The sequence below is a fragment of the Schistocerca gregaria genome, chromosome 1 (assembly GCF_023897955.1).
Source record: "Schistocerca gregaria isolate iqSchGreg1 chromosome 1, iqSchGreg1.2, whole genome shotgun sequence".
NCBI classification, from domain to species: domain Eukaryota; kingdom Metazoa; phylum Arthropoda; class Insecta; order Orthoptera; family Acrididae; genus Schistocerca; species Schistocerca gregaria.
This window is the reverse complement of record NC_064920.1, coordinates 319,761,293-319,786,776: the sequence shown is the minus strand read 5'-3', so window position 1 is coordinate 319,786,776 and position 25,484 is coordinate 319,761,293. Positions and strand designations below refer to the sequence as shown.

The following is a 25,484-nucleotide window of genomic DNA, read 5'->3' as shown; positions in this document are numbered from 1 at the left end:
CGGCATATTGAATTAAGACCCATAGTCTATTAGATTAGATTAACACTTGTTCATAGATAATGAATATGACTCTTCATAATGATGTGTAACGTGTCAGTTTATCGACAGGTTTCTTGCATCACAAATAAAATAAAAATAGATTTTTAAAATAATTGTAATATCACTACTTTATATCTAAAAATTCATCTGTTGAGGAGGAGTTGTCATTCACAAATTGTTTTCATTTGTTTTTAAAATAGGTTGGTTGGCTGCCTGTCAGACTTTTCATGCTATTTAATAAGTGCCCAATGACTTTTGTGGCAGCATAATTCACCCCTTTCTGGGTCCAGATATAAATCAAAATAGTGAAGATAGCCTTTCACGTATTGTTGTAGCTATGCACATTGCTCTTGCTTTTGAAGAGGGATGGGTTAATAATAACAAGTTTTACAACTGAAATTAATAAATTAGTATATATAGTTAGTGCGAAGCTATTGTGAATATTCCTAGTTCCTTAATTAACCGTCTGATCTTAGGTGGTCTCCTGCTATCATTCTGATTGCACGCTTTTGTGTAATGAATACATTTTTCCTTTATGATGAATTACCCTAAATATGATTCCATACGAAGGCAGAGAATGAAAACAGGTGGAGAAAGCTAATTTAGGGATACTTTTATCGACCAAATTTACAATAACCCTAATAGTGTAAGTAGCTGTAAAACGTTTCAGTATATGATTATTGTGTTTCTTCTAGTTCGATCTCTCATCAGTGCACACACCAAAAGTTTTGAATATTCTGCCCTTGCTACAGACTGCCGTTCAAAGTCTATATTTATCGACGGTGTTGTGCCATTTACTATATGGAACAGTATATCCTGTTTTTGCAAAGAACCATTTAATACATTTCCAAAAGACATTATTGAAAGTTTGCTCAACATTTCTTGTTAGTTGTGTGTGATTACTATATTTGTATCATTATCAAAGAGGACTTAATTTGCCTCTTCGTGAATAGGTTGTGGCAAGTCATTATTGTATATGACGAACAACAGGGAACCCAAGACCGAACATGGCATCCCATTCTTGATGCCTTCCCCAGTTTGAGGACTCTGCTGTTTTTGCACATTATGTGAACTGTTTATTCAACCTTCTGCACTCTTCCAGTTAAATAAGAAATCATTTGTGCACTGTCCCACTCGTATCACAATACTTAAGATTTTACATGAGAAATCCATGATTTACAAAATCAAAAGCCGTTGGGAGAACACAAAAAATTCCATTGGGTGATGTCCGGTTATTCTGAACATGTAATATTTGAGCAGCGAAAGCATATATAGCGTTTTTTTATTTAAAAAAACTTTGTGAAAGCCAACATGACATTTTGTTAGTACTTTATTTTTTAAAAACACGTGAAGCTGCTTTTGAATGCATTACTTTTTCAAGAATTTTCAATGAAACTGCCAGAAGTGAGACTATCTATCCTATTTTTACACAATGCTATTTTCCTAAATTCAGAAACAGAGCTGGGTAGAAATTTAATTTTATTAAATTGCATACTTATTCTCTGTTTCATATATATGGCCTTACCTTTTCTAGCGAACATTTGGGTCCTATTTTCTCCACAACTTTTAAGGATGATTATTAGAAGTATTTTCTACTTCTGACTTTTTTTTAAATAAACTTTTCAGTCACTTTCTGTTCCTTGTTTCCCTTAAACCAATATTCCGTATTATTTTAATTTTATCATCAGAGGTGCCAATTTCAGACATAATAAACACATTTCTGAACTTTTTAACAACTTTTCTTACTATGGCACAGTAGTTTTTCATGATATTTGACTCTTTCTGGGCATTATTTCCCTTTTCCGTTTACAAGATATTTTATCCCTTTAGTAAAGCATGATCCTTTACACGGTTCCTTAAAATTATAGCTGAATGTTTTATTATGAAAATGTTTTCAGGTATGTATCATGAAATAAGTTATATTTTAAACTAACATCAGCTTCCAAGTACACATTATTCCAATCTAATTCCTGCCAGATTTCCCTAAAATTTGCAGTTGCTAAGTTGGTAAATGAACACATCATTTTGGAGGACTGTTTGGCGTTACTGCATGGAGCTATGTTATATACTGCAAGTAGCTGTACATCATGAACAGAAAGTTCAACAGAGAAAGTTTAACAGAGTAATTGTTTAGTAATTGTTTATTTTATGAAATTTGTCTTGGCCTATGAAAATATTATCTAGAAGTGTGTTGGTTATGTGTATTACTGGAGTAATAATTCAAGGTCATTCTTACTCTCAAGACTATTAGTAAATCAACATTGAAATATCCACAAATAATAATTTGCATCCCTCTTTCTTACAGCACAACAAAAATCCAAGTCACTCCATTATTAAGCTTGTAGATAATAATGATAGTCTGACAACAACAGAGCCGCACGGGATTAGCCGAGCGGTCAAGGGCGCTGCAGTCATGGATGTGCGGTTGATACCGGCGGAGGTTCGAGTCCTTCCTCGGGCATGTGTGTGTGTTTGTCGTTAGGATAATTTAGGTTAAGTAGTATGTAAGTTTAGGGACTGATGTCTTTAGCAGTTAAGTCCCATAAGATTTCACACACATTTGAACATTACACAATAACAGCAACATGAGTAAACATAATACCATAAGGAGAAATATTTACACTATCCATCACTTGGCATTAGTGTCGCACGAAAGGAGCGAGGTATTCACCCGTAAAAAATCTTTTACCATTGGCACATTGATGTAAAGGATTTAATGCGTAGATGTTCGCCCCAATTGCTGAGTGGTCAGCGTGACGAATTGCCGTCTTACGGGCCCGGGTTCGATTCCCGGCTCGGTCGGAGATTTTCTCCGCTCAGGGACTGTTGTGCTGTCTTCATCATCATTTTATCCCTATCTGGCGTCAAATGTAATAAGACCAAGGCGGCCAGACCTGCCCTGCAAGGGGCCTCCTGGCCAATGACGCCAAATGTTCATTTCCATTTCCAATGTATAAACAAATTCAAACACAAACTGAAGTCTATATGATGGACAACGCCCATCTCTTTGAACACCTGAATTCACTGTAGGTGAGAATGAAATACCATACCTTAAGATAAAAAAGTGAATCGGTCTACACATGGACGTTTTTTTTTTCGCTGACCGAACGTGCTGTAAGATTGTAAAACTGTCTCGTTTCACACAAGTGATGGACGGAAGACGCAGGTGACGGGCTGCTTGTCCTGCGCAGGGACCGGACAGCGAGAACGCGACGCTGGCCGAGGACAGTGCCCGCGGGCGGGTGAAGCGGGCGGGGGTACCCGAGGCGGGGCTCGCAGATGACGGCCGCAGCCGGCGCCAGGAGCCGCTCTACGTGGAAGAGCCCGCCTGGGTGAGCCGCAGCTCCGCCTCATCTGCCACCGCACCTAACTGCACTTCACCCCTTCAACTGACCACGTCATCTGCTACTCACTCTGCTCTTCTGTTTACATTCCAAGGCCCTACGTTCCTAGACGAGTCAATCAGTAAAACGAATAAAAAGTTCTCGGGTTTTCAGTGGCGTCGAGTGATTAAAACTACACGAACTTTCGGTCAAGCACTCCTTGGCCAATGCTAAGTGGTAGGACTGCCAGCGGGCTGCTGGTACGCCCCTTATATACACTAGCTGTCGGCTGTGAATTCAGTTAGACCGAGTCACGACGTATGTTTCGTCAAATTTTATCCGGTGTCCGTTTTCTAACGCATGCTCAGCTTGAAATGCATATGTACCTTCCCTTCACGAGTTTAAGCCAAATTCTATGTATATTTACGCGATCGGGAATGCTCAGTAGCAGCCAGGCTACATGTACATTTAACAATTAAGCGTCAGCAAGGAGCATTAGTGATGAAACCGTAAGAGGCAATGTTGTGCAACCTTAGTAGGGACAAGATCCGAGCCGGCCGGAGTGGCCGTGCGGTTTTAGGCGCTTCAGTCTGGAACCGAGCGACCGCTACGGTCGCAGGTTCGAATCCTGCCTCGGGCATGGATGTGTGTGATGTCCTTAGGTTAGTTACGTTTAATTAGTTCTACGTTCTAGGCGACTGATGACCTCAGAAGTTCAGTCGAATACTGCTCAGACTATTTGGAAGTAGGATCTTACAATCTGAGACAGTGTTCCGAGACAAACTTCCGTCACAATGTCTGCATACGTGACGTCAGATCCGCCTAGCGACAGCGATCTGAACGGCCATTGCCTGAAGGTTGCAATATATATATATATATATATATATATATATATATATATATATATATATATATATATGTGTGTGTGTGTGTGTGTGTGTGTGTGTGTGCAGGAAACGAGAGAAGTGTCCTTACTGGCTGTGGAACAAAGGGGGGGGGGGGGGGGTCTCTTGTTCTCTGAGAAGACAGGGCGAGTTAGTCCCGAGGATCCACGCAAAACGCACTGTCGAGTAACCGGGGCGGCCCTAAAACAACGATAGCGAGTGCATATTTCAGATGGTAAACAAGATATAAAGTGAAGTTATTAGTTATAAGAACGCCGTCTGTCGTGGGCAGTGTCTATAATTATGTAAAGTCAGAAAACTGTATTAATGCGTGTAAAGGGTCGAATACAACGGCGTAGACCAGAGCCGCCATATTGCAAATACTGATTCTGTGACGTGTCTGACAAAGCAATTTCGGTACTAAAACAAGTATAGTACAAACGTTGTTGACCATTAACAACTTGCATCCCTATACACTCTACTTCAGCAGGATCACCACCTACATGGAACCTGGCGACTGAGAGCTACTACTGTGCTACGAGGGACTTACCGAAGTAGCAAGACACCAGGTTAGTGATACCGCTCAGAGAAGTATTTCCTTCTCGCTACAATGCCAATGAATGTATTGTAAGCTAAAGCAGATTCCTTGGGATAGCGTACGTGATGAAACCTCATGTTCCTTCTTGCACTGTTCCTCAATCTGTACTGTTCAATTGGTTCAATTGGCTCTGAGCACTATGGGACTTAACATCTGAGGTTATCAGTCCCCTAGAACTTATAACTACTTAAACCTAACTAACCTAAGGACATCACACATCCATCCCCGAGGCAGGATTCGAATCTGCGACCGTAGCAGTCGCGCTGTACTGTTTGTCCGACGTAAGACTGGCCACCCTCGCAAGGTATCTCGTAGATCCCATGTGTTCTGAGACCTGCTGCACCTTTAACTGGTCTCAATAACTGACGGATTTTTGAGGCCTGAAAATCAATTTCATCTGTGTGTCTCTTCAGCAAATGGTTTACCTTGCCTGTCAACAGAGCCGCAGAAAGTCGAGAAAGCTAATCTGTTTTCCCGCTCCTCGTCGGTGACCCTATTGTGCTTCTTCCTTGAAATAATTTCATTTATTTGACGAACATGATAGCCATGCATATAAGGGGTGTACCATCAGCTCACTGGTAGTATACTACTCGACACTTGGCAATGAGTGCTTGGCCGGAAGGTTGTGTAATTTTAATCGCTTGACGCGGCTGGAAGCCCGAGAACTTTTTATTCAGTGCTACCAGCGCGAGACTATGAATTCTCATATCAACCAATATACAGGTTGTTTCCATTCGATTTCACCATACTGTATCTTCTCGCGAATGAAGATAGAAAATTTAACTTGGGTACAGAACTGCAAAGCTTTTACTTTTAAGAGAACCAAACGATTTTAAAAGTTTATATCTTTTACATGCAAGCATGTACAACCTTATGGGTACTGTTTACATTTAAGTTTACAATCAAAGTTTTCATTCACATTTCGCCAATAGTTATGACGCGTTTGTAGCAGTTGAATCCTGCATTGTCTGAAATCCCGGCGGAGGTTCGAGTCCTCTCTCGGGCATGTGTGTGTGTGTGTGTGTGTGTGTGTGTGTGTGTTTGTCCTTAGGATAATTTAGGTTAAGTCTTGTGTAAACTTAGGGACTGATGACCTTAGCAGTTAAGTCCCATAGATTTCACACACACATTGTCTGAAATATAAAAGTCACCGTAAAATACCATCGACGGACATTCGAGGAATGGCTAATCCCTGGCTGGTACGACGAGTAAACGTGCAAAACTCTGTCGAATTTGTCTACGTCTTTAACGAACTGATGGGTGCGATATGTGCTTACCCCTTCCATAAACCACCACAGTTTTGAAGCTGGTCGTCCCATTTTCTAATACTTTTGAGATAGAGGAAGTGCAGTCCCATACTCTTGACGAAAATGAGGTGGCACAGTTGTAACGGAACTGCATCTCGTGAAACGGAAAACGCAGAACGCCATTTCTCGCTATGTTCTCATCAACAGCAATGAACGATCGAGCATGTACACAATGTATCTACCTTCAGTCATGTGCGAGATATACTCTCGTGAATTAGGATGAATTTCTTTCAAACACTCCGTATCACTCCCTACAAGATATACATCGCGAAAACGCCACAAAGGTAAAATTAGAGATATTCGAGCTCATACGGACCCTTACCAACAGCGGTTCTTCAAGCGCTATATTCGCGACTGGAACAGGAAAAAGGGAAGAGGGATGAGTGGAGAGGGGAGGGGGGGGGGGGGGAGAGTGACAGTCGTACATGAAGTAATCTCCGTCACATACTGTAAGGCGATTTGTCAAGTGCAGACATAACTACAGAGCAAAGGCACGGCACCCAGTAAGACTGTCTGATACAGCACTACATACTTCTCCTTGGTGGCTTATTAAGGCTCATGGTAAACTATCAGTTACTGTTCGTATGGCCTATTAGTATTCAAGAAAAACCTCAACATTTAATACGCTCTTTATGTTTTTCACCACAGTTATCTTCTCAAAAATATTGTTTTTCAAACGCATTTGTATGTTTTTAATATTCTCAGTAAAATAAAACTTGTCCAGTAATGTATCAACTTCAATCTTTTCAATTTATGTGAATGTTCGTCGATTCAGCTCTTTCTACAGATTTATGAAAAAAAAACTGTGAGCCCGACCAGGCGAATGAAGATGATGTGGAAGCATTTCGAAGCGAAGGTCGCGCAAGTTTGCAGCAAATACGCCCGGTGTGTGGAAGGGCGCGTTATTATGAGAGAAAACCTTTTTTTTTGTCTCTGCGGGATACGAACGTTTTATCCTCCGTGATGATTATTCTGTTGAGATGGGAATTTGTCAGCTTCATCGTATCCATAATTTTATCCACAGGTGGAACCCCTGGATGGACATTCTCTTCTATACACGTTTCAACCGCTCAGTCTCAGGCATATTGTTACGAATTCATGCGTGATCAACAGCTACGAAACACCAAAGAAACTTATTGGATTTGCTTTTCAGAGAGTCTAAACACTTTTGACCCAGTTTCATGTCTATACCTCAGTGACCGATGGTAAACAGAAGCGGCACTCAACAAGTGCGAAGTCTTGCCATACCCCTAACGTAGTGGTATATCTTTGGACACAGCCAACAGAGACCTACCCAGTGTCAGCGAGCCCCTATCCCTTCAATCGCTGAACTTTGAAAATTCTTAGCTAATAGGACAGTACGCAAGACACATCTCCATCAAGTAAGTAGTTGCAAACATGGAATGATGATAATTTTTGCAGTATGGACGCATTTAGTCATAATAAACAGCAATAAAATGAAAATATGTACTAAAGAAAAATAAAGTGATGTATGACATCATTCAGCAATCACACACGAGTAAGTTTCTTGAGAATTATAACTCTAAAAAGATTGTCTGATAACGGAGAGATACAAACAAATAAATTAAGTAGAGTAAAAGGCTGAGATTAATTATGCAGATCAGTTCTCTTAATAATTCAGAATAGTCTAATGTCTGACGCACTTATAACTTCACTGTAATAGTCATAAGGCTTGTCTCTTGACTATCGCATCGTGAATACAGAACGATAAGTTTAAGGGCAGTATCTGAAGGAGTGTCAAACGCTCCTGACTCAATAAAAATTCATGACGTGCCGGAAAATCGGCAACGCTTGCTCCCGGATGACTAATCCCACGATCTTCCTATGCTATGGAGCACTCAGCCGTGTCGCGTGCCCGATTTGACACTGCCTGGTTAGCACCACCTACGCCTGCTGCACTAAGGGGAGCTCTGCCATTTCTGAGCGCCAAAGCAGAAGTACCGTACAAAAAACGAAGATTAGGGTGTAACGTCCGATCAACGGCGAGATAAGTACAATGTCAGCAGAAGGTTGGACTGGGAAGGGCGAGGCAAGGCAATTTGCCGTGTCCTTTCCAAAAACAACCACCCAAGCATTTGCCTTAAAAACGATTTAGGAAAATCGCGTAGAATGTACATTGCCGGAAAAAAATTATTACTGCCTTTTTGACATTTCCAATTAACTCAAGGTTTATTGTTGCAACTGTGCATATGGAGTACATGAAATGATTACATTTACACGTCACTAGCACAAGCGCTTATGAGGTATCAAGGGTCGACACATGCTGAAATACCCATATTAGTACGTAGCGTAGCCTCTACAGGCGGCAGTGCAAGCGCTAACTCTGGTATCAAGTCGATGGTGCAGTTGGCGAATACTGTCCTGGGAAATGTTATGCCACACCTGACCTTCATGTTCACGTAGTTCTGTAAAAGTTGTTGGCTGACGAGTCACACGAGGCACTTCTCGTTCCTCGATCGGAGACAGGTCTGGAGATGGTGCTGGCCAGGAAAGTTGCTGCACGTCTTGCAGAGCACGCTGAGTTTCACTGTCAGTGAGTGGGCGAGTATTATCATGTTGTCAGAACGACAAAAGAACGGGTCTCAACATTCTGCTCATACGGAGCGCTGGATAGTGTCCCCTCCAGAATGGTTCAAATGGCTCTGAGCACTATGGGACTTAACATCTATGGTCATCAGTCCCTTAGAATTTAGAAGTACTTAAACCTAACTAACCTAAGGACATCACACAACACCCAGTCATCACGAGGCAGAGAAAATGCCTGACCCCGCCGGGAATCGAATCCGGGAACCCGGTCGCGGGAAGCGAGAACGCTACCGAGGTTAACAAGAGTTGTAGCTTACCGCACACCAGACCATAAGGTCTAGGGGCGGGGGGAGGGGGTAACGTGCCTTGGACGATGCACCCGGCGAGACAGTGCTCACCAAGTCTACGTCGTAATCCCAAACGACCGTCACTTGCGTGCAGGCAGAATCTGTTTTCATCGCTGAAGACTACGATGCGCGATCCCGTCTTCCAAGTGCAACGTATGTCTGGATCGCTCGACAGGGATTGACCCGTCGTTTTCCAGAACGCCAGTCTAACTTCTTAGCACTGCAGCACCTCGTTCCGTAGTGAGGTACGAAGCACCGTGCACATCAACAACGTTTGGCACTACGAAGTGCCTGATGCAAATATCAAATATTTTACAGAATGTAGCTTTCACTCTGCAGTGGAATTGGTGCTGTTTGGAAACTTCATAGGGGATTAAAACTGTGCGCTGGACCGCAGTGTTCTTACCGAATGACGTAACGTGGCACGACTCAATAGCCGTACTTACAGCTCCAATTCTGGTGGCACCTCTTTTCTACTTTCTAAACGACACAGAAGCTCTCCTGCATAACTTGCGGGATTATCATTCCTTGAACAATATACGGGTTTCCGAAAATTGCCGTTACAAACTTCTAGGACTTGTAGAGGGAAGCGAGTACACAATATCCTGGATAGGGACACATGTTCGGAAACGTGACGTTTCCTTTCTGCGACGGTTTCAATTCAACTTTCGAAAGGAAACATAGGAGAATACCCATTTATCACTTAAACACATTTATTAGTATTAACACTTAAACGTTACGTGTTTACATTATTCCATAAAAAAATAACCCAGCATACCATACGTACAGAATAGTACTGATGTATTACAACAGAGGCTCGACGATGGCGACCACCAACTTCAAAAAATGTCCAGATGTGTGTGAAATCTTATGCGACTTAACTGCTAAGGTCATCAGTCCCTAAGCTTACACACTAATCAACCTAAATTATCCTAAGGACAAACACACATATCCATGCCCGAGGGAGGACTCGAAACTCCGCCGGGACCAGCCGACCACCAACTTCGCTACAGACATTGTGCCTACGAAGCATCCAACCTAGTCTTCCCTCAATCTCTAATGCAGCGGGCTGAGCTCGTGCCAGTAGAGCTTCCTCTGTCGTACATTATATTTTGCATACGACCACACTAGTCCACAGGAGTTAAATCTGGCGGTCTAGACGACCACGCGGTTAAACGCCACGGCCTTTCAATCTTTTACCACATCATCATCTGTCGAGATGTCTCCGAACGGCAAGTGAGGAGTGAGGTGGTGCACCATAATGCTGAAACCACATTTTCTGACAGACACTACGTGGCACAGCTTCCAAGAATGGGTCCAGAAAATCGCGTGTGCAGGACCAGGTACCTTGAGTGGAAGGAGGTACGGCCCAATCACATGACCATCCAGAATGTCTGCCCACACATTTACAACAAACCGGTGCTGAAATCCCAGAACATGCATGGCACGATGGTTTTTGTCTGACCAGACGTGGCTGTTCCGCGAATTCAGAACACAGTCCTTTATAAACTTACATTCATATGTGAACAGAATTGGACGTATAAACAGGGGTGTGTCGATGCAGCAATGCAGGAACCAACGCGTTGTGGGGAATAGACTGGACCCATAGTTTGTATCCTTTTGGTAGGAATGTAATTGTTGTTTACGCAGAAAGTCCTAGACGATGCTGTGATTAACACCCATTGCACCCGCAACTGTTCGAATACTCGGTGACGAGTTCTGTTCAACGAGATGCGCTACATCATCTTGAAATCCGGGCGTGCGGCATTTCCGTGGAGCACCACAGTCCTGCCTCCTCACGGTGAAGGTACGTGCACCGCTGCGTAAATTGGGCAAATAGCTTGTGCGATGGCGTGCTACGTTGTGGAAAGAGTGCGTGATACAGCCGACTAGGAGCTCTTCCGTCGAGCTTCGCCATACACAAGGAGCACATCTGTGTATTCCGAAAACGTGTACCGCCGCACATTTACTGTAACGGAGACACACGGGCATTGAATACGTCTCGCAGCATAGCAGACATCAAGTCACATAAGGTGACCGTCTGACGTAGTACACGCCATCCTGTCTACCCCGTTGGATATCAGGACAGGCAATTCTGACAGTCTTCTCTTTCCCTCAGCAGACGTGGACGCGTTACACATCTGAATTGAAACCGTCTTAGAACGGAAACTACGCGTTTTCGGACATGGGTTCCTACTCAAAATAATATGTACTGAGTCCCGTCTACAAATCCTAGAAGACTGACGGGAATTTCCGAATACCCTGTACATTGCAGAGGAATGAGATCGCCGGCCGCAGACTGTGACGGGAATTTCCGAATACCCTGTACATTGCAGAGGAATGAGATCGCCGGCCGGAGTGGCCGTGCGGTTCTAGGCGCTACAGTCTGGAGTCGCGGTTTAAGTAGTTCTAAGTTCTAGGGGACTGATAACCACAGCAGTTAAGTCCCATAGTGTTCAGAGCCATTTGAACCATTTGAATGAGATCGCCATTAGTCACTGGCTGTAAGGACGGATCATGTGCAGTGCCCGGATAGCACTGCCAGCGAAGGGCATAGCTCCGCGTTCGAGTCCCGGTCCGGCACACATTTTTAATGTGCCAAGGAGATTCCCCTTCGCGCATACTTGGTTGTTGGTCTCGCCTTACGTGCAGTATGAGGGCAGCGGCGGTTGCAGGTGCTGCTGGATCGGCGCGAGACGCTGGGGCCGGCGCGGCAGGCGGTGGCGGCGGCGGTGGCGGCGCCAGCGGGTGTGGGCGACGCCTTCTGGGTGGCGCGCGGCCGCCGCCGCGAGATGTCCGCCTCTTCCGCCTCCGCCGAGGGGCCCTTCTGGGCGGCGAGGGGCCGCCGCGAGATGGAGTTCTTCTGGCCCGCCAGGGGAAAGCGCGACCAAGAAGGTACACCATACTCTGCACCACCTTCTAACATTGCGCACTGCTTATTTATTTGCATCTGGGTACAGCTGTGTCCGCAGCACTATGCTTACGATGTGCTACTTCTTCAGTGATCTTCATGTAGCCACGTATCTCACAAATGACTTTTCCTGTAATGCGATAACGGGCGACACTGTGCAGATTCAGGTAATCTTTTCACCTCAAATATTTTCGGAACCTTACACAATATCGCAATTCTGTTTTCATGCAGATGAATTGTGAGAAAGAGTAGTCTCTGTTCATAGCATTATTAATTACACAGATATTGATATCAACTTCGCTCTTTCAAATGGAACTATAGGAATTTCTAGTACAAGTATCGTGGTTTTGAAAGAGACAATTTTTAACTCTGTTTCTAACTTCAAAATCCGATTACTGGTTGCAGGGTAATTACAATATTTATGACTTACGATTAATTTGTTTTGTATGCGGAACCGATTGCTGTCTTCTGCGGAAGTTTTTGATTTCGCACACAAATATGGGAATACTTCACGTCGGATATGGAGGAAACAGAGTAACTTACCGCTGTGAAACCCGTATAAAAGGGGCGTAGAGGAAATGTAGCTTTCGTTCTGTGTTGTTCGAGTGTGTCGAATGCTCATTAGTCTAAAAATATAAACGTCTTTCATAAACCGTCAATGCTGAAATAAGCGAAGAGTTCAATAGTGCGCACGAAGTTAACCCTATAGATGGTGTCAAGCAAGATTGACAATTCAGCGTAATAGCAAAAAGTTACTATTGGAAGCACACTGGAATACTAACAGAGATTTACGAGAAAGCGTACAACGAGCGGAGCGAACGAAATAGGTGTTTTGACAGCTGCTACGTTGTAGCCCAGATGTGAGCTTCAGAGAAACTGTGAGTGCCCCTGACTTAAGTCAGCCAAGCGTTGCTGGCATTTTGCCCACAGATTCCATCCGTATCATGCGCCATGCGTCATGGTTGACCAACGGGGTAGGAGAAGGCGCGTAGAATTCTGTTCTGGACTGATATGGGGACAACAGGTTCTTTTTTCAAAGAATGGCCTCTGCTCATGCAGCTATTTTTACAAATGATAGAAAGCTGAATGTAAGAAATATACTTTATTCGGCAGCTGATAATCCATAACAGCCGAGGGACATTGAACACCGTCCCTTACCAAAATGTGTACGGTACTAGCTTGTGTCTAGGAAAGCGCTCGCCTAGTTCTTCCCTGGTCGCTCGATAAAACGTGACGGAATTATGAGTCAGCCTGCACGGTCGTCTTATACGATGTCGCTGGACGTTTCCTTTGAGGTAACCTCAAGGATGACATCCGTGCCCAAATTTCGACGACTGAAGTGGATTTAAACAATGTCATTGTTACACTAAGTGCAATGAGATCGAAGGAATCTCTTCAGTCTGCCCAGAAGTCCTTGCTCCAGTGGCAGTAAACGTGTCTCGCAGCAGATGGTGGACATTTCCAACCCTTGATGACATAAGAGGAATTTTATGGAAGTGTTTATGATTAAATTCTTTTGTGATTTCCATGTTGTTTCTGTTGCAGATGTAATTTCCAATGTAAGTGTGTAACTTGACCTTAAACACATGACACAATGTTACTTAACAGTTTTTATAGATCAATTCTCTGTTTTACAATTCATTCAGTTTTTGAGGTGAGCCTTTCTTTCAAGGCTCTGGAAAAAAAGAAAATCTGAACAGATACGGAACTTCCTCGCAGATTAAAATTGTTGCGTCGGGACAAGACTAACTTGGGATCTTTTCTCGGTATTCATTCAAGATCAGAACTGTTAACAATCTTAAACGCCATAGCCTTTGCTTTCCAATTGGTGTGTCGGTCCAAGACATGGAGCCAAGAGTGATTAGCATCAATTTTAACTTTCCTTCACTGTTCTGCTTTTGCCAGTAGCCTCTCTTAGCTACGTTAAGCCTAACGCGACAGTTCCGTGTAACAACACGAACTTCCGCATAAGACCGTAATCGATTTCATGTTATCTCTGCGCTGTAGCGGTGAAGACTTCGAAAAAAGTAGATAACCTCTGCGTCCATCGCTGAACCAGGCAGTGGCTTCACAAACAAAAAGATCAATCCTGCTTCGGTTCTAAGTTATACATATTGTAATTACTCCGAAACTATTTGAAGAGTTAAATACGGTTGAACTCATCTCTTACAGTTACGACAATACTTGTTTCATTTCACCTGTAGCAAGGCCTTATCGACCACACATCTGCTCTGCGAGCCTCTTCCATTTCTTTCCGTCGAATGCATTGTTTGTCCCAGCTGTTATCTCGCCGCCTAGTTATGGTTCTTCTTCTTCCTCTCAGATCTACTGCTTGGCAGTTCTTCCGTTATTGGGATCTGTCTATTTAATAGGCAAATCGATATGGTTTTATAAGTGGCACCTAGTAACAAATACTTCTGTAGTTATCGCACACAAGGCGATTATTCTTTTTAAATAGACTCCTGGAAATTGAAATAAGAACACCGTGAATTCATTGTCCCAGGAAGGGGAAACTTTATTGACACATTCCTGGGGTCAGATACATCACATGATCACACTGACAGAACCACAGGCACATAGACACAGGTTACAGAGCATGCACAATGTCGGTACTAGTACAGTGTATATCCACCTTTCGCAGCTATGCAGGCTGCTATTCTCCCATGGAGACGATCGTAGAGATGCTGGATGTAGTCCTGTGGAACGGCTTGCCATGCCATTTCCACCTGGCGCCTCAGTCGGACCAGCGTTCGTGCTGGACTTGCAGACCGCATGAGACGACGCTTCATCCAGTTCCAAACATGCTCAATGGGGGACAGATCCAGAGATCTTGCTGGCCAGGGTAGTTGACTTACACCTTCTAGAGCACGTTGGGTGGCACGGGATACATGCGGACGTGCACTGTCCTGTTGGAACAGCAAGTTCCCTTGCCGGTCTAGGAATGGTAGAACGATGGGTTCGATGACGGTTTGGATGTACCGTGCACTATTCAGTATCCCCTCGACGATCACTAGAGATGTACGGCCAGTGTAGGAGATCACTCTCCACACCATGATGCCGGGTGTTGGCCCTGTGTGCCTCGGTCGTATGCAGTCCTGATTGTGGCGCTCACCTGCACGGCGCCAAACACGCATACGACCATCATTGGCACCAAGGCAGAAGCGACTCTCATCGCTGAAGACGACACGTCTCCATTCGTCCCTCCATTCACGCCTGTCGCGACACCACTGGAGGCGGGCTGCACGATGTTGGGGCGTGAGCGGAAGACGGCCTAACGGTGTGTGGGACCGTAGCCCAGCTTCATGGAGACGGTTGCGAATGGTCCTCGCCGATACCCCAGGACCAACAGTGTCCCTAATTTGCTGGGAAGTGGCGGTGCGGTCCCCTACGGCACTGTGTAGGATCCTACGGTCTTGGCGTGCATCCGTGCGTCGCTGCGGTCCGGTCCCAGGTCGACGGGCACGTGCACCTTCCGCCGACCACTGGCGACAACATCGATGTACTGTGGAAACCTCACGCCCCACGTGTTGAGCAATTCGGCGGTACGTCCACCCGGCCTCCCGCATGCCCACTATACGCCCTCGCTCAAAGTCCGTCAACTGCACATACGGTTCACGTCCACGCTGTCGCGGCATGCTACCAGTGTTAAAGACTGCGATGGAGCTCCGTATGCCACGGCAAACTGGCTGACACTGACGGCGGCGGTGTACAAATGCTGCGCAGCTATCGCCATTCGACGGCCAACACCGCGGTTCCTGGTGTGTCCGCTGTGCCGTGCGTGTGATCATTGCTTGTACAGCCCTCTCGCAGTGTCCGGAGCAAGTATGGTGGGTCTGACACACCGGTGTCAATGTGTTCTTTTTTCCATTTCCAGGAGTGTAAATGCGAACATAATTACGGTTTTTCAGATTGCAGGTATGATTTCTGTCTTCCAAGTTATTTCTATTAAAGACTGTAGCTCTCATTTAGGTTGTGGTCTTCCATTCTTTGATAACTCAGAGTATATCTAGCCTTCATCACAACCATTGTTATTATTTAATTTCTTTATTGTTTGCTGTATTATGTTTACTGACGGGGTGATGACTTTAACAGCAACAGTATCAGGTTCTAGTTGACTAGCTGTGAGAAGTACGTCTTCCATCTTTTTTGTTGTCACTTTGGTGGCCAGTATTTTCCCCTGCTGATCTTTTATAAACTGTTCACTTTTAGTTAATTTACCAAAAATTGGAAGACTTCATGCTTATAATGCGTTGCGTCATACCACTACCACTAATAATAATAATAATAATAATAATAATAATCTATATCTTCATCTACCGTACGGTGCTTGGCGGAAGGTACCCTGTACGACTACTAGTTGTCATTTCCTTTCCTGATTCATTCGCTAACAGAGCGAGAGAAAAACGACCGCCTATATGATTCCGCGTGAGCCCTAATTTCTCGTATCTTATCTTCGTCGTCTTTACGCGCAATGTGTGTTGGCGGCAGTAGAATCGTTTGGCAGTCAGATTCAAATGGAGGTTCTCAATATTTTATCAACAGTGTTTCTCGAAAAGAACGGCACCTTCCCTCCAGGGATTCCCAGTTGAGGTCCCGAAGCATCTTCGTAGCACTTACGTGTTGTTCGAATCTACCGGTAACAAATTTAGCAGCCCGCCTCTCAATCGCATCGCTCTCTTCCTTCAGTCCACCTGGTAAGAATCCCAAACACTCGAGTTGTACTCAGGAACAGGTCGAACGAGCATCCTACATGCGGTCTCCTTTAAAGGTGAACCACTCTTCTAAAATTCTCGCAATAACCCGAAGTCGACCATTTTCCTTTTCTACCACAGTTCTCACAAGCTCGTTCTATCTAATATCGCTTTGCGACGTCGCGCCCAGATACTTAAACGACGTGATTTGAAAAGCAGGTCACTACTAACACTGTATCCGAACATTACAAGTCTGATCTTCCTAGTCATCCGCATTACCTTACACTTTTCTACATTTAGAGCTAGCTGCCATTCGTCACAGCAACTGGAATTTTTGTCAAAGTCATCTTGTATCTTCCTACAGTCACTCAACTTCGACACCTTACCGTAAACCACGGCCTCATCAGCAGACAACCGCAGATTGCTGCCTACCTTGTTCGCCAAATCTGTAGTGTACATAGAGAACAACAGCGGTCTTATCACGCTTCCCTGGAGCACTCCTGACGTTATCCTTGTCTCTGATGATCACTCGCCGTCTGTTTTGTTTTAGGGCCCACTCGCCGTCGAGGACAACATACTGGTTCAAATGGCTCTGAGAACTATGAGACTTAACATCTGGGGTCATCAGTCCCCTAGAACTTAGAACTACTTAAACCTAACTAACCTAAGGACATCACACATATCCATGCGCGAGGCAGGATTCTAACCTGCCACCGTAGCGGTCGGCGGTTCCAGAATGAAGTGCCTAGAACCGCTCGGCCATAGCATACTGGGTTCTATTATTTATTTCTATTCTATAACAACAACAATAATAATGTGTGGCCCTACAACAGAGTAGCAGTCATTACATAGTTACTGCTGTGTTGTGTTGTCAATGTGTTCGTTTATTGTTATCAAATGAATAATGAAGCAATTCTCGTCTATTGAGTGAACTATCTAAAACTTGGGGTATGTATTTCCATGAGATATTTGCGAATATGTGATATACGTAGCTCAAATTTTAGTTTCATAGATGCTTGGTACAAAGTACAAAGTTCGTGTGTTGTGGGTGGTCTATGTGAGGAAGATGTTCATACCCGCTTCACAAACTGTAACTACCACCACATTGTGTCACACGTTAGTAGTGGTGTATGAAAGAAAACAATTTTTGGTAACTTATGGAATTAGTGTTACACTCTTACAAAATACTGTTAATAGTAACGACTTTTCAAAAAGCATTTAGTTTGTGGGGGTAATAACCCCCTAGTTGGAAACCAATAAGCTCGAATAATATCAACTACATATAACTATTTTGTACTGCCGAATTTGCATTGGTTACCCGAACAGCGATCTCTCTCTAAGTAGAACACAACAAGGATCTGCGTTCATTGCCAAGAACACACTTCTGTTACATGAGATACAAGTTTCCTTCTTTAATCGATATCGTGGAACACCCGATATTGGCAGCTGAACTAGATTCATCTCCACAATATATGAGCGAAAGTTGGGAAGCTGTTTACCTAGCACACAGGTGACCAATAATGTGTTACGTTCATCCGTGGAATAGTTTGATCAGTTTTTAGTCGCAAGCGCCCGCGTGCTTTTGTGTGTGTGTGTGTGTGTGTGTGTGTGTGTGTGTGTGTGTGTTACGTTCAAATGGATACACCGTGATTTCCGTAGTCATCAGTCCGATGGTTGGTTGGACGGATCTCTCCACCCTACTGTATACTGTGCAAATGTTTTCATCTCTGCGTAATTACTGGGACCTAAACCAAAACTGCCCATTACTTGGTGCCGCAACATGAGTTTTACCCTCTTTATTCCTCTAGTCAAGATATACCCTAAAGCTTTTTTCTTGCCTTCTTGATTCCACACTTCCTCATGGTTGTGTAATTTACTCATGTAATATTGAGCATTCTTCTGCAACATCACATTCCAAGAGCTTCTATTCTCTTCTCGTCTGTACGATACTGCCATAAGATTCCCAGTTTAGAACGGTTCACGCTTAACAAAAATTCCTCCGAAGTTGGTGACTGTTTAAAACGATTCAGCTCCTTCATATTCCGCAGTTAAGAAATATTGGCTGAACTGAAACGTTACCGTGGTCTTCTCAAAGATGATCTACTGTGCCCCCATGTGAAATCAAAGTAATAGTTCCCCGTATGTTGTTGGAAGAATCGTGATTAAATGCGAATGAAGCGGTTTATTTTATTAGCATATTAGAAAGAATCGTGTAATATCCACGAAAAATTAATAATGAGAAACGTTTGCGCAATATAAGTTCCAATATTACTGTTGCCTGAATACATAGTGAACTGTAATTTCTAGACTTTATCTTTGACAAAATAAAAAGGAAAATAAACCTTAACACATAAAGATATAAAAATCTGTTAGTAATTATTACGATTTTTGAGGAAAGAAAGAGCGAATTAGTATCAGATTCTTTCATTGTGCATTTGCTCTGTGTCTTCAGTGAACCCAACCAAAGGATACTATACTGCAACATGAATATACAGTACATTAGTAACAATGTAAAGCATAACATCAGTGCTTTTTGTGAAAATCAGCAGAACACAAAACTATTTGTTCTTGGGCTCTGCACACAATATGGTGACCTAACTGCATGTAGCAAATATTCGCATCTTGCCAGTAAAACACAATCTGACAACTCAGTGGAAGGGTCTGGGGGTTGGCGAATGCCTAGAAGACGTTACCTGCCATCAGGTGTAGCGTCAACAATGAAGTGTGGAGGTTATGGTGGTGGTGGTGGTGGTTGTTTGGTACGGGCTGCTTTTCATGGGGGATGTGGGGACCCTTTATTTCGTTTAAGGAAACGCTAATTTCGGATGGATATGAACACAATTTACAGCATTATCTACTGTGTACAGAAGAGGAACATTTTGGAGACGCTAATTGAGTCTATCAACATGATAATGCATCTTGTCATTTGTGGGGCAATGGTTTGTGGACAATAACATTTCTGATAGCAAGTAGCTTGCCCATAGTTCGACTCTAACCTAATGGAACTTACAGGCGCTCAACGCCGGCGTTATTAGCGCTCGAAACCAATAGAACAACTCTGATTTTGGCTCTTGAGGATGAACGGGCCACTATTCCTTCACAGACACTCAGAAATCTTATTGAAAGAGACCCCTGCAGAATTCAAGCCGTCATAATGGCAAAGGGTGGACAATCTCCATATTAACATCCACTAACAGATGTGCAGTTATCGGAAGTACGAATAGTGGCTAACTCTGAAGTCGCCACACTTGTGTCCACAGAGGTAATGGTTGGAGGGTCGGGCGAGGAGGAAGACGCCGGCCTGGCGGGCGAGTGGGAGCCGAACCGCGACCGGCGCGCAGGTCTGCGCAGCTACCTGGCTTCGATGTCCGGCGGGCAGTCCTTCGTGCCCGCCAGGGGCAAGCGCGCCAGCCCGCACGCCGGTGAGTCCTGCTCGTCTTGCTGCTGCTGTTCTGCGCAGATCTCTACAATCAGGGCATCCTACCATCACTTGTACCCGCTTACTGTAGTCAAGCCTTTGTCGCACTCTAAAATGTTTACACCACACACTTCCCTCCATCACTAAATTAACTATTCTTTGACGCTTCAGGATGAGTACGATCAACTTGTCCCTTGCCAGGTCGTGCCACGAAGCTCATTTTTTCCGACTTCGGTTCATTATCTCTTTATTGATTAGTCTCCTTACCCACGCAATTTTAATCATTCTTCTATAGCACAACAATTCGAAAGCTGGCTGAGACTACTACTTTACTGTTCCCTCATCTTCTTCTTACAATGAAAAAGGGCAAAAATTCGTTTTATATTATGGCCATATTTAGTGTTATTTTCTGTCACATTCGGTATTATTTCTGCCAAAATTAGTGTTGCTTTTTGCTAGCTTCATTGCTATTTTTGCAAATTATTTAATACTTCTGCAAACTTCGTTATTTATTTGCCAAATTCGTTATTTATTTGCCAAATTCGTTATTTATTTGCCAAATTCGTTATTTATTTGCCAAATTCGTTATTTATTTGCCAAAGTCGGCGTTTTTTTATCAAATTTGCCGTTATTTCTTGCCTAATTCGGAGTTACTTTTTGTCCATCTTTTACCAAATTCGGTACTATTTTGCGCTACTATTTTGCAAGTTCAGTGTTACCAGGTTTGCCCATTTCTATTATTTTGCCAAATTCGGTGCTGTTTATTTTGCTAAATTTGGTGTTTTTTTGACAAATTTGATATTGTTTTTTGCCAAATTCCGTGGTGTATGTGTTAAGTTCGGTGCTATTTTCTTCGACACATCTAAGCTCGTTACGTGAGAAAATAACTGTTAGTTCATGATTACAAACGAGAGATTAGAAGTCGAAGCGCAGTTTTAACAGTTAATAACTATCAGTTACGAATATTAGTAAACGGCCGTTCTCAGATTTAAAAATTCAACTGTATCTCTAAAATTCGCCGATTTCGCGTTGTTTCGCTAAATACCGCTAACTTTGAGTTATTGTTTTTGCTTAATTTTACTGTCCTGTTTCGTACACATTACGCTCCTTTGACCTTCCAAGCCTTTTGCGTGATGACAGAATTACAATGCCATTCTCAAACTCTGTTTTTATGTGTTTTTCTTGAATTTTGACTTCTTTTTCCAAACTTATCGCTTTTTTTACTGCTTGCTGTGTAAGTATTGACCGACATAACGGCCGGTAATTTAAAAAATATGATTCTACATTTTAATTAATATTTCCATTTGTTAACAAGTTGGAATTCTGAAAAGGTGAAATAAAGTATGCTACTAGCGTGATTCGAACCAGCGGCTTAATGATAGCAAAATATCTACGCTATGCGCTGAGTTACGGGCGAATAAAAAATCCACGTTTTATAGTTACCAGTCATCAGAAACCTAATTTTCAAAGCCGATTTTTTAGACTTTGAGAATTGCATCATACTACTTTAGCAAATAGATACCTAGGCACTACAGTTTAAACCCTATAAGTATGAAGGAGATAGCCGATCCGTGATGTATCCTTGCGATCTATAAAAGGGAGACTTCCGTGCCGTCTGGACCGAATATTCCAGAGGTAAGAGTGGTAGAATTTTTATCGAGACCAAATTTGGATACGGTTACTAAAAAAGAAATTGAAGAAAAGTACGATGAAATAAAAGAAATTGTTCAGATAGTGAAGGGAGACGAAAATTTAATAGTAATGAGTGACTGGAATTCGAGTGTAGGAAAAGGGAGAGAAGGAAACATAGTAGGTGAATATGGATTGGGGCTAAGAAATGAAAGAGGAAGCCGCCTAGTAGAATTTTGCACAGAGCACAACTTAATCATAGCTAACACTTGGTTTAAGAATCATGAAAGAAGGTTGTATACATGGAAGAACCCTGGAGATACTAAAAGGTATCAAATAGATTATATAATGGTAAGACAGAGATTTAGGAACCAGGTTTTAAGTTGTAAGACATTTCCAGGGGCAGATGTGGACTCGGACCACAATCTAGATTAAAACTGAAGAAACTGCAAAAATGTGGGAAATTAAGGAGATGGGACCTGGATAAACTGAAAGAACCAGAGGTTGTACAGAGTTTCAGGGAGAGCATAAGGGGACAATTGACAGGAATAGGGGAAAGAAATACAGTAGAAGAAGAATGGGTAGCTCTGAGGGATGAAGTAGTGAAAGCAGCAGAGGATAAAGTAGGTAAAAAGACGAGGGCTGCTAGAAATCCTTGGGTAACAGAAGAAATATTGAATTTAATTGATGAAAGGAGAAAATATAAAAATGCAGTAAATGAAGCAGGCAAAAAGGAATACAAACGTCTCAAAAATGAGATCGACAGGAAGTGCAAAATGGCTAAACAGGGATGGCTAGAGGACAAATGTAAGGATGTAGAAGCTTATCTCACTAGGGGTAAGATAGATACTGCCTACAGGAAAATTAAAGAGACCTTTGGAGAGAAGAGAACCACGTGTATGAATATCAAGAGCTCAGATGGCAACCCAGTTCTAAGCAAAGAAGGGAAGGCAGAAAAGTGGAAGGAGTATATAGAAGGTTTATACAAGGGTGATGTACTTGAGGACAATATTATGGAAATGGAAGAGGATGTAGATGAAGACGAAATGGGAGATACGATACTGCGTGAAGAATTTGACAGAGCACTGAAAGACCTGAGTCGAAACAAGGCCCCCGGAGTAGACAACATTCCATTAGAACTACTGACGGCCTTGGGAGAGCCAGTCATGACAAAACTCTTCCAGCTGGTGAGCAAGATGTATGAGACAGGCGAAATACCCTCAGACTTCAAGAAGAATATAATAATTCCAATCCCAAAGAAAGCAGGTGCTGACAGATGTGAAAATTACCGAACTATCAGTTTAATAAGTCACAGCTGCAAAATACTAACGCGAATTCTTTACAGACGAATGGAAAAACTGGTAGATGCGGACCTCGGGGAGGATCAGTTTGGATTCCGTCGAAATGTTGGAACACGTGAGGCAATACTGACCTTATTTATTTTTATTTATTTATTTATTTATTTAACCTGGCAAGATTAGGGCCATCAGGCCCTCTCTTACATCTAACCAGGCTTTCTACTTATTTTACAGTCATATGTTTCAGTAGGCATGTTAAACTACATCTAATACAAAAAGTGAGATAAACAATTAGAAAGGTACACCTCGAAAAATGCATTATTGAAGAGAAAGATTTAAGATAGGAGTGCTGGCAGCAGGGAGTATGAGGGAGACTCATGGTGAAGGGAGGAGAAGAATAGAGAGACATGATGAAACATAATTAAGGAAAATATAAAGGAAAAGGAGACTGCGTGGCTAATAGAGATAGATGAAGAGGAAGGCATCTCAGCAGCAAGATACGAGACGCTAGCTTTGCTATTTGACAGATGAGAGGATTGGCCTTGCACATTAATTTTGTGGAGAATTTTATGCGGATGATAGTAGGAAATGCTTCAACTTCTTCTTAAAAGCCACAGGAGATTGAACTTTCCTCAAGGTAAGGGGCAGTTTGTTCCAGAGGCGGACAGCGGCAACTGAGAAGGAGTTTGCAAAAGTTTTTGTTTTGTGAGTGGGCACAGTTAGGATACCAGATAAGAGTGACCTCGTGTTTCGATTATGATGGCATGACAGGTTTTTAATCTCTGAAGCTAGGTACTGGGGTGCTTGCGCGATGAGGAGTCGGTGAAGTAGACATAGAGTGTGGTAGTCACGCAGTTTGTCTGGCCGCAGCCACCCTAGCTCGGAGTATGAAGCACTAACATGATCATATCGGCGAATGTTGCAGGTGTAACGCACACAGGCATTCATGGTTAGCTCTAGCCGTCTTTTGTTTTCACTACTCATGCCTTGTTGAATCACATCACAATAGTGGAGGTTCGGTAGAACGAGTGCTTGCACGAGCTGGCGTTTAAAGTCCTGTGGGAATATGTTCCGAAACTTTTTGAGAGCATAGAGACAAGCAGACGTCTTTCGGCACACTGCGACTGTATTCTCCGCCCAGTTGAGATGCTCGTCCAAAGTTACACCCAAGTTCTTCACTGTTTTCTGATATGGTATTGGAGTACCTTCGAGCAGAATAGGAGGTAGCCGTTGGCGGAAATCTGAACTTATTAATTTCTGATGGGCTATTAAGATTACTTGCGTCTTTTTTGCATTTAATTTAAGCCCCAGATTTTTCGCCCATGTCACTACTGAAGACAGATCATCATTCATCAGAGCGATTGCAGTGTTTACGTCTTCAGGTCTGACGCTTAGGTAGAGCTGGAGGTCGTCGGCATAGAAATGATGTTTACAGGAGGACAAAACCGACGAAATATCGTTGACATATAAAGAAAACAAAAGTGGTCCTAAGACTGATCCTTGTGGCACTCCCGAAGAAACATGTTTCCAGGAAGATTTTTCATTTGCGCAGACAACACATTGCTGTCTGTCTTTTAAGTAGCTTTCAAACCATCTCATTGCACTATCAGAGAAATTAAGCTGTTGCATTTTTCTGAGTAATATGTCAAAGTTAACAGTGTCAAAAGCTTTGCTGAAGTCCAGTAGCGTCAATATTGTTGCCTTTCGATTGTCGATGGCATATTTCAGGTCATCAGTTACTTTAATTAGAGCAGTGTTTGTGCTGTGATGTTTACGGAAACCGGATTGAAATTTGTCATATAGACTGAATTCATGCAAGTGTTCAGTGATTTGGTCATGAACAATATATTCCAGTGCTTTGGAAACAGCAGGCAGTATGCTAATTGGTCGGTAATCACTAGGCAGTTGCGGGTTTTCGACCTTAGGGATGGGTCGAATTATGCTTCTTTTCCATGCAGTGGGGTATATTCCGTTCACGAGGGAAAAATTAAATATGTCAGTTAAGACAGGTACTAAGATATCGGCAACATTCTTAATCATGGCTATACCGATACTGTCGTTGCCTATTGCATCAGAAGAGATTCTCATTATTGCTTTTCTTGCCGTATTTGTTGTTACATGTTTTAGATGGAAGGTATCGTTGTTAGTTATCCTGTTTGGAGATTCTTGTGGACGGTAATTATCAGCCGTGCTGGTATTCAGAGGTGCAGAGAAGAATTCATTTAATTCGTTAGCTGACACATGAAAAGTAGTTTCCGATTTTGCCTTTCCGACCCCCAAGCTACGGAGATTCTTCCACAGAGTCGTGGGTGTCAGATCGCTGCATACAAGGGAGCGAGCGTGCCTGATTTTGGCATTGCGAATGCATTGTTTCACTCTGTTCCGTAGCTTTCTATATTCTTCAAAACGTTCGGGTTTCGGATCTGCCTTGAAACGCCTGTGGGCAGCATCCCTATTAGTCATCATTTGACGTAATTCAGCTGTCAGCCATG

The 25,484-nt window shown here is 43.1% G+C and overlaps 2 protein-coding genes across 10 annotated transcripts in view; one reads left to right on the top strand and one right to left on the bottom strand.

The window, feature by feature from the left end:
- The window catches only part of LOC126343484 (COMM domain-containing protein 4-like), a 492,684-nt gene that overhangs the window by 124,224 nt on the left and 342,976 nt on the right, over positions 1-25,484 (bottom strand). The gene's annotated exons all lie outside the window — the stretch shown is intronic.
- Positions 1-25,484, top strand: part of LOC126343442 (uncharacterized) — a 63,051-nt gene that overhangs the window by 13,187 nt on the left and 24,380 nt on the right. The window contains exons 3-5 of the mRNA XM_050001938.1: positions 3,231-3,371; positions 11,721-11,940; positions 19,908-20,069. Of these exons, the coding sequence (XP_049857895.1) occupies positions 3,231-3,371; positions 11,721-11,940; positions 19,908-20,069 (523 nt within the window). The remainder of the gene's footprint in view (positions 1-3,230; positions 3,372-11,720; positions 11,941-19,907; positions 20,070-25,484) is intronic.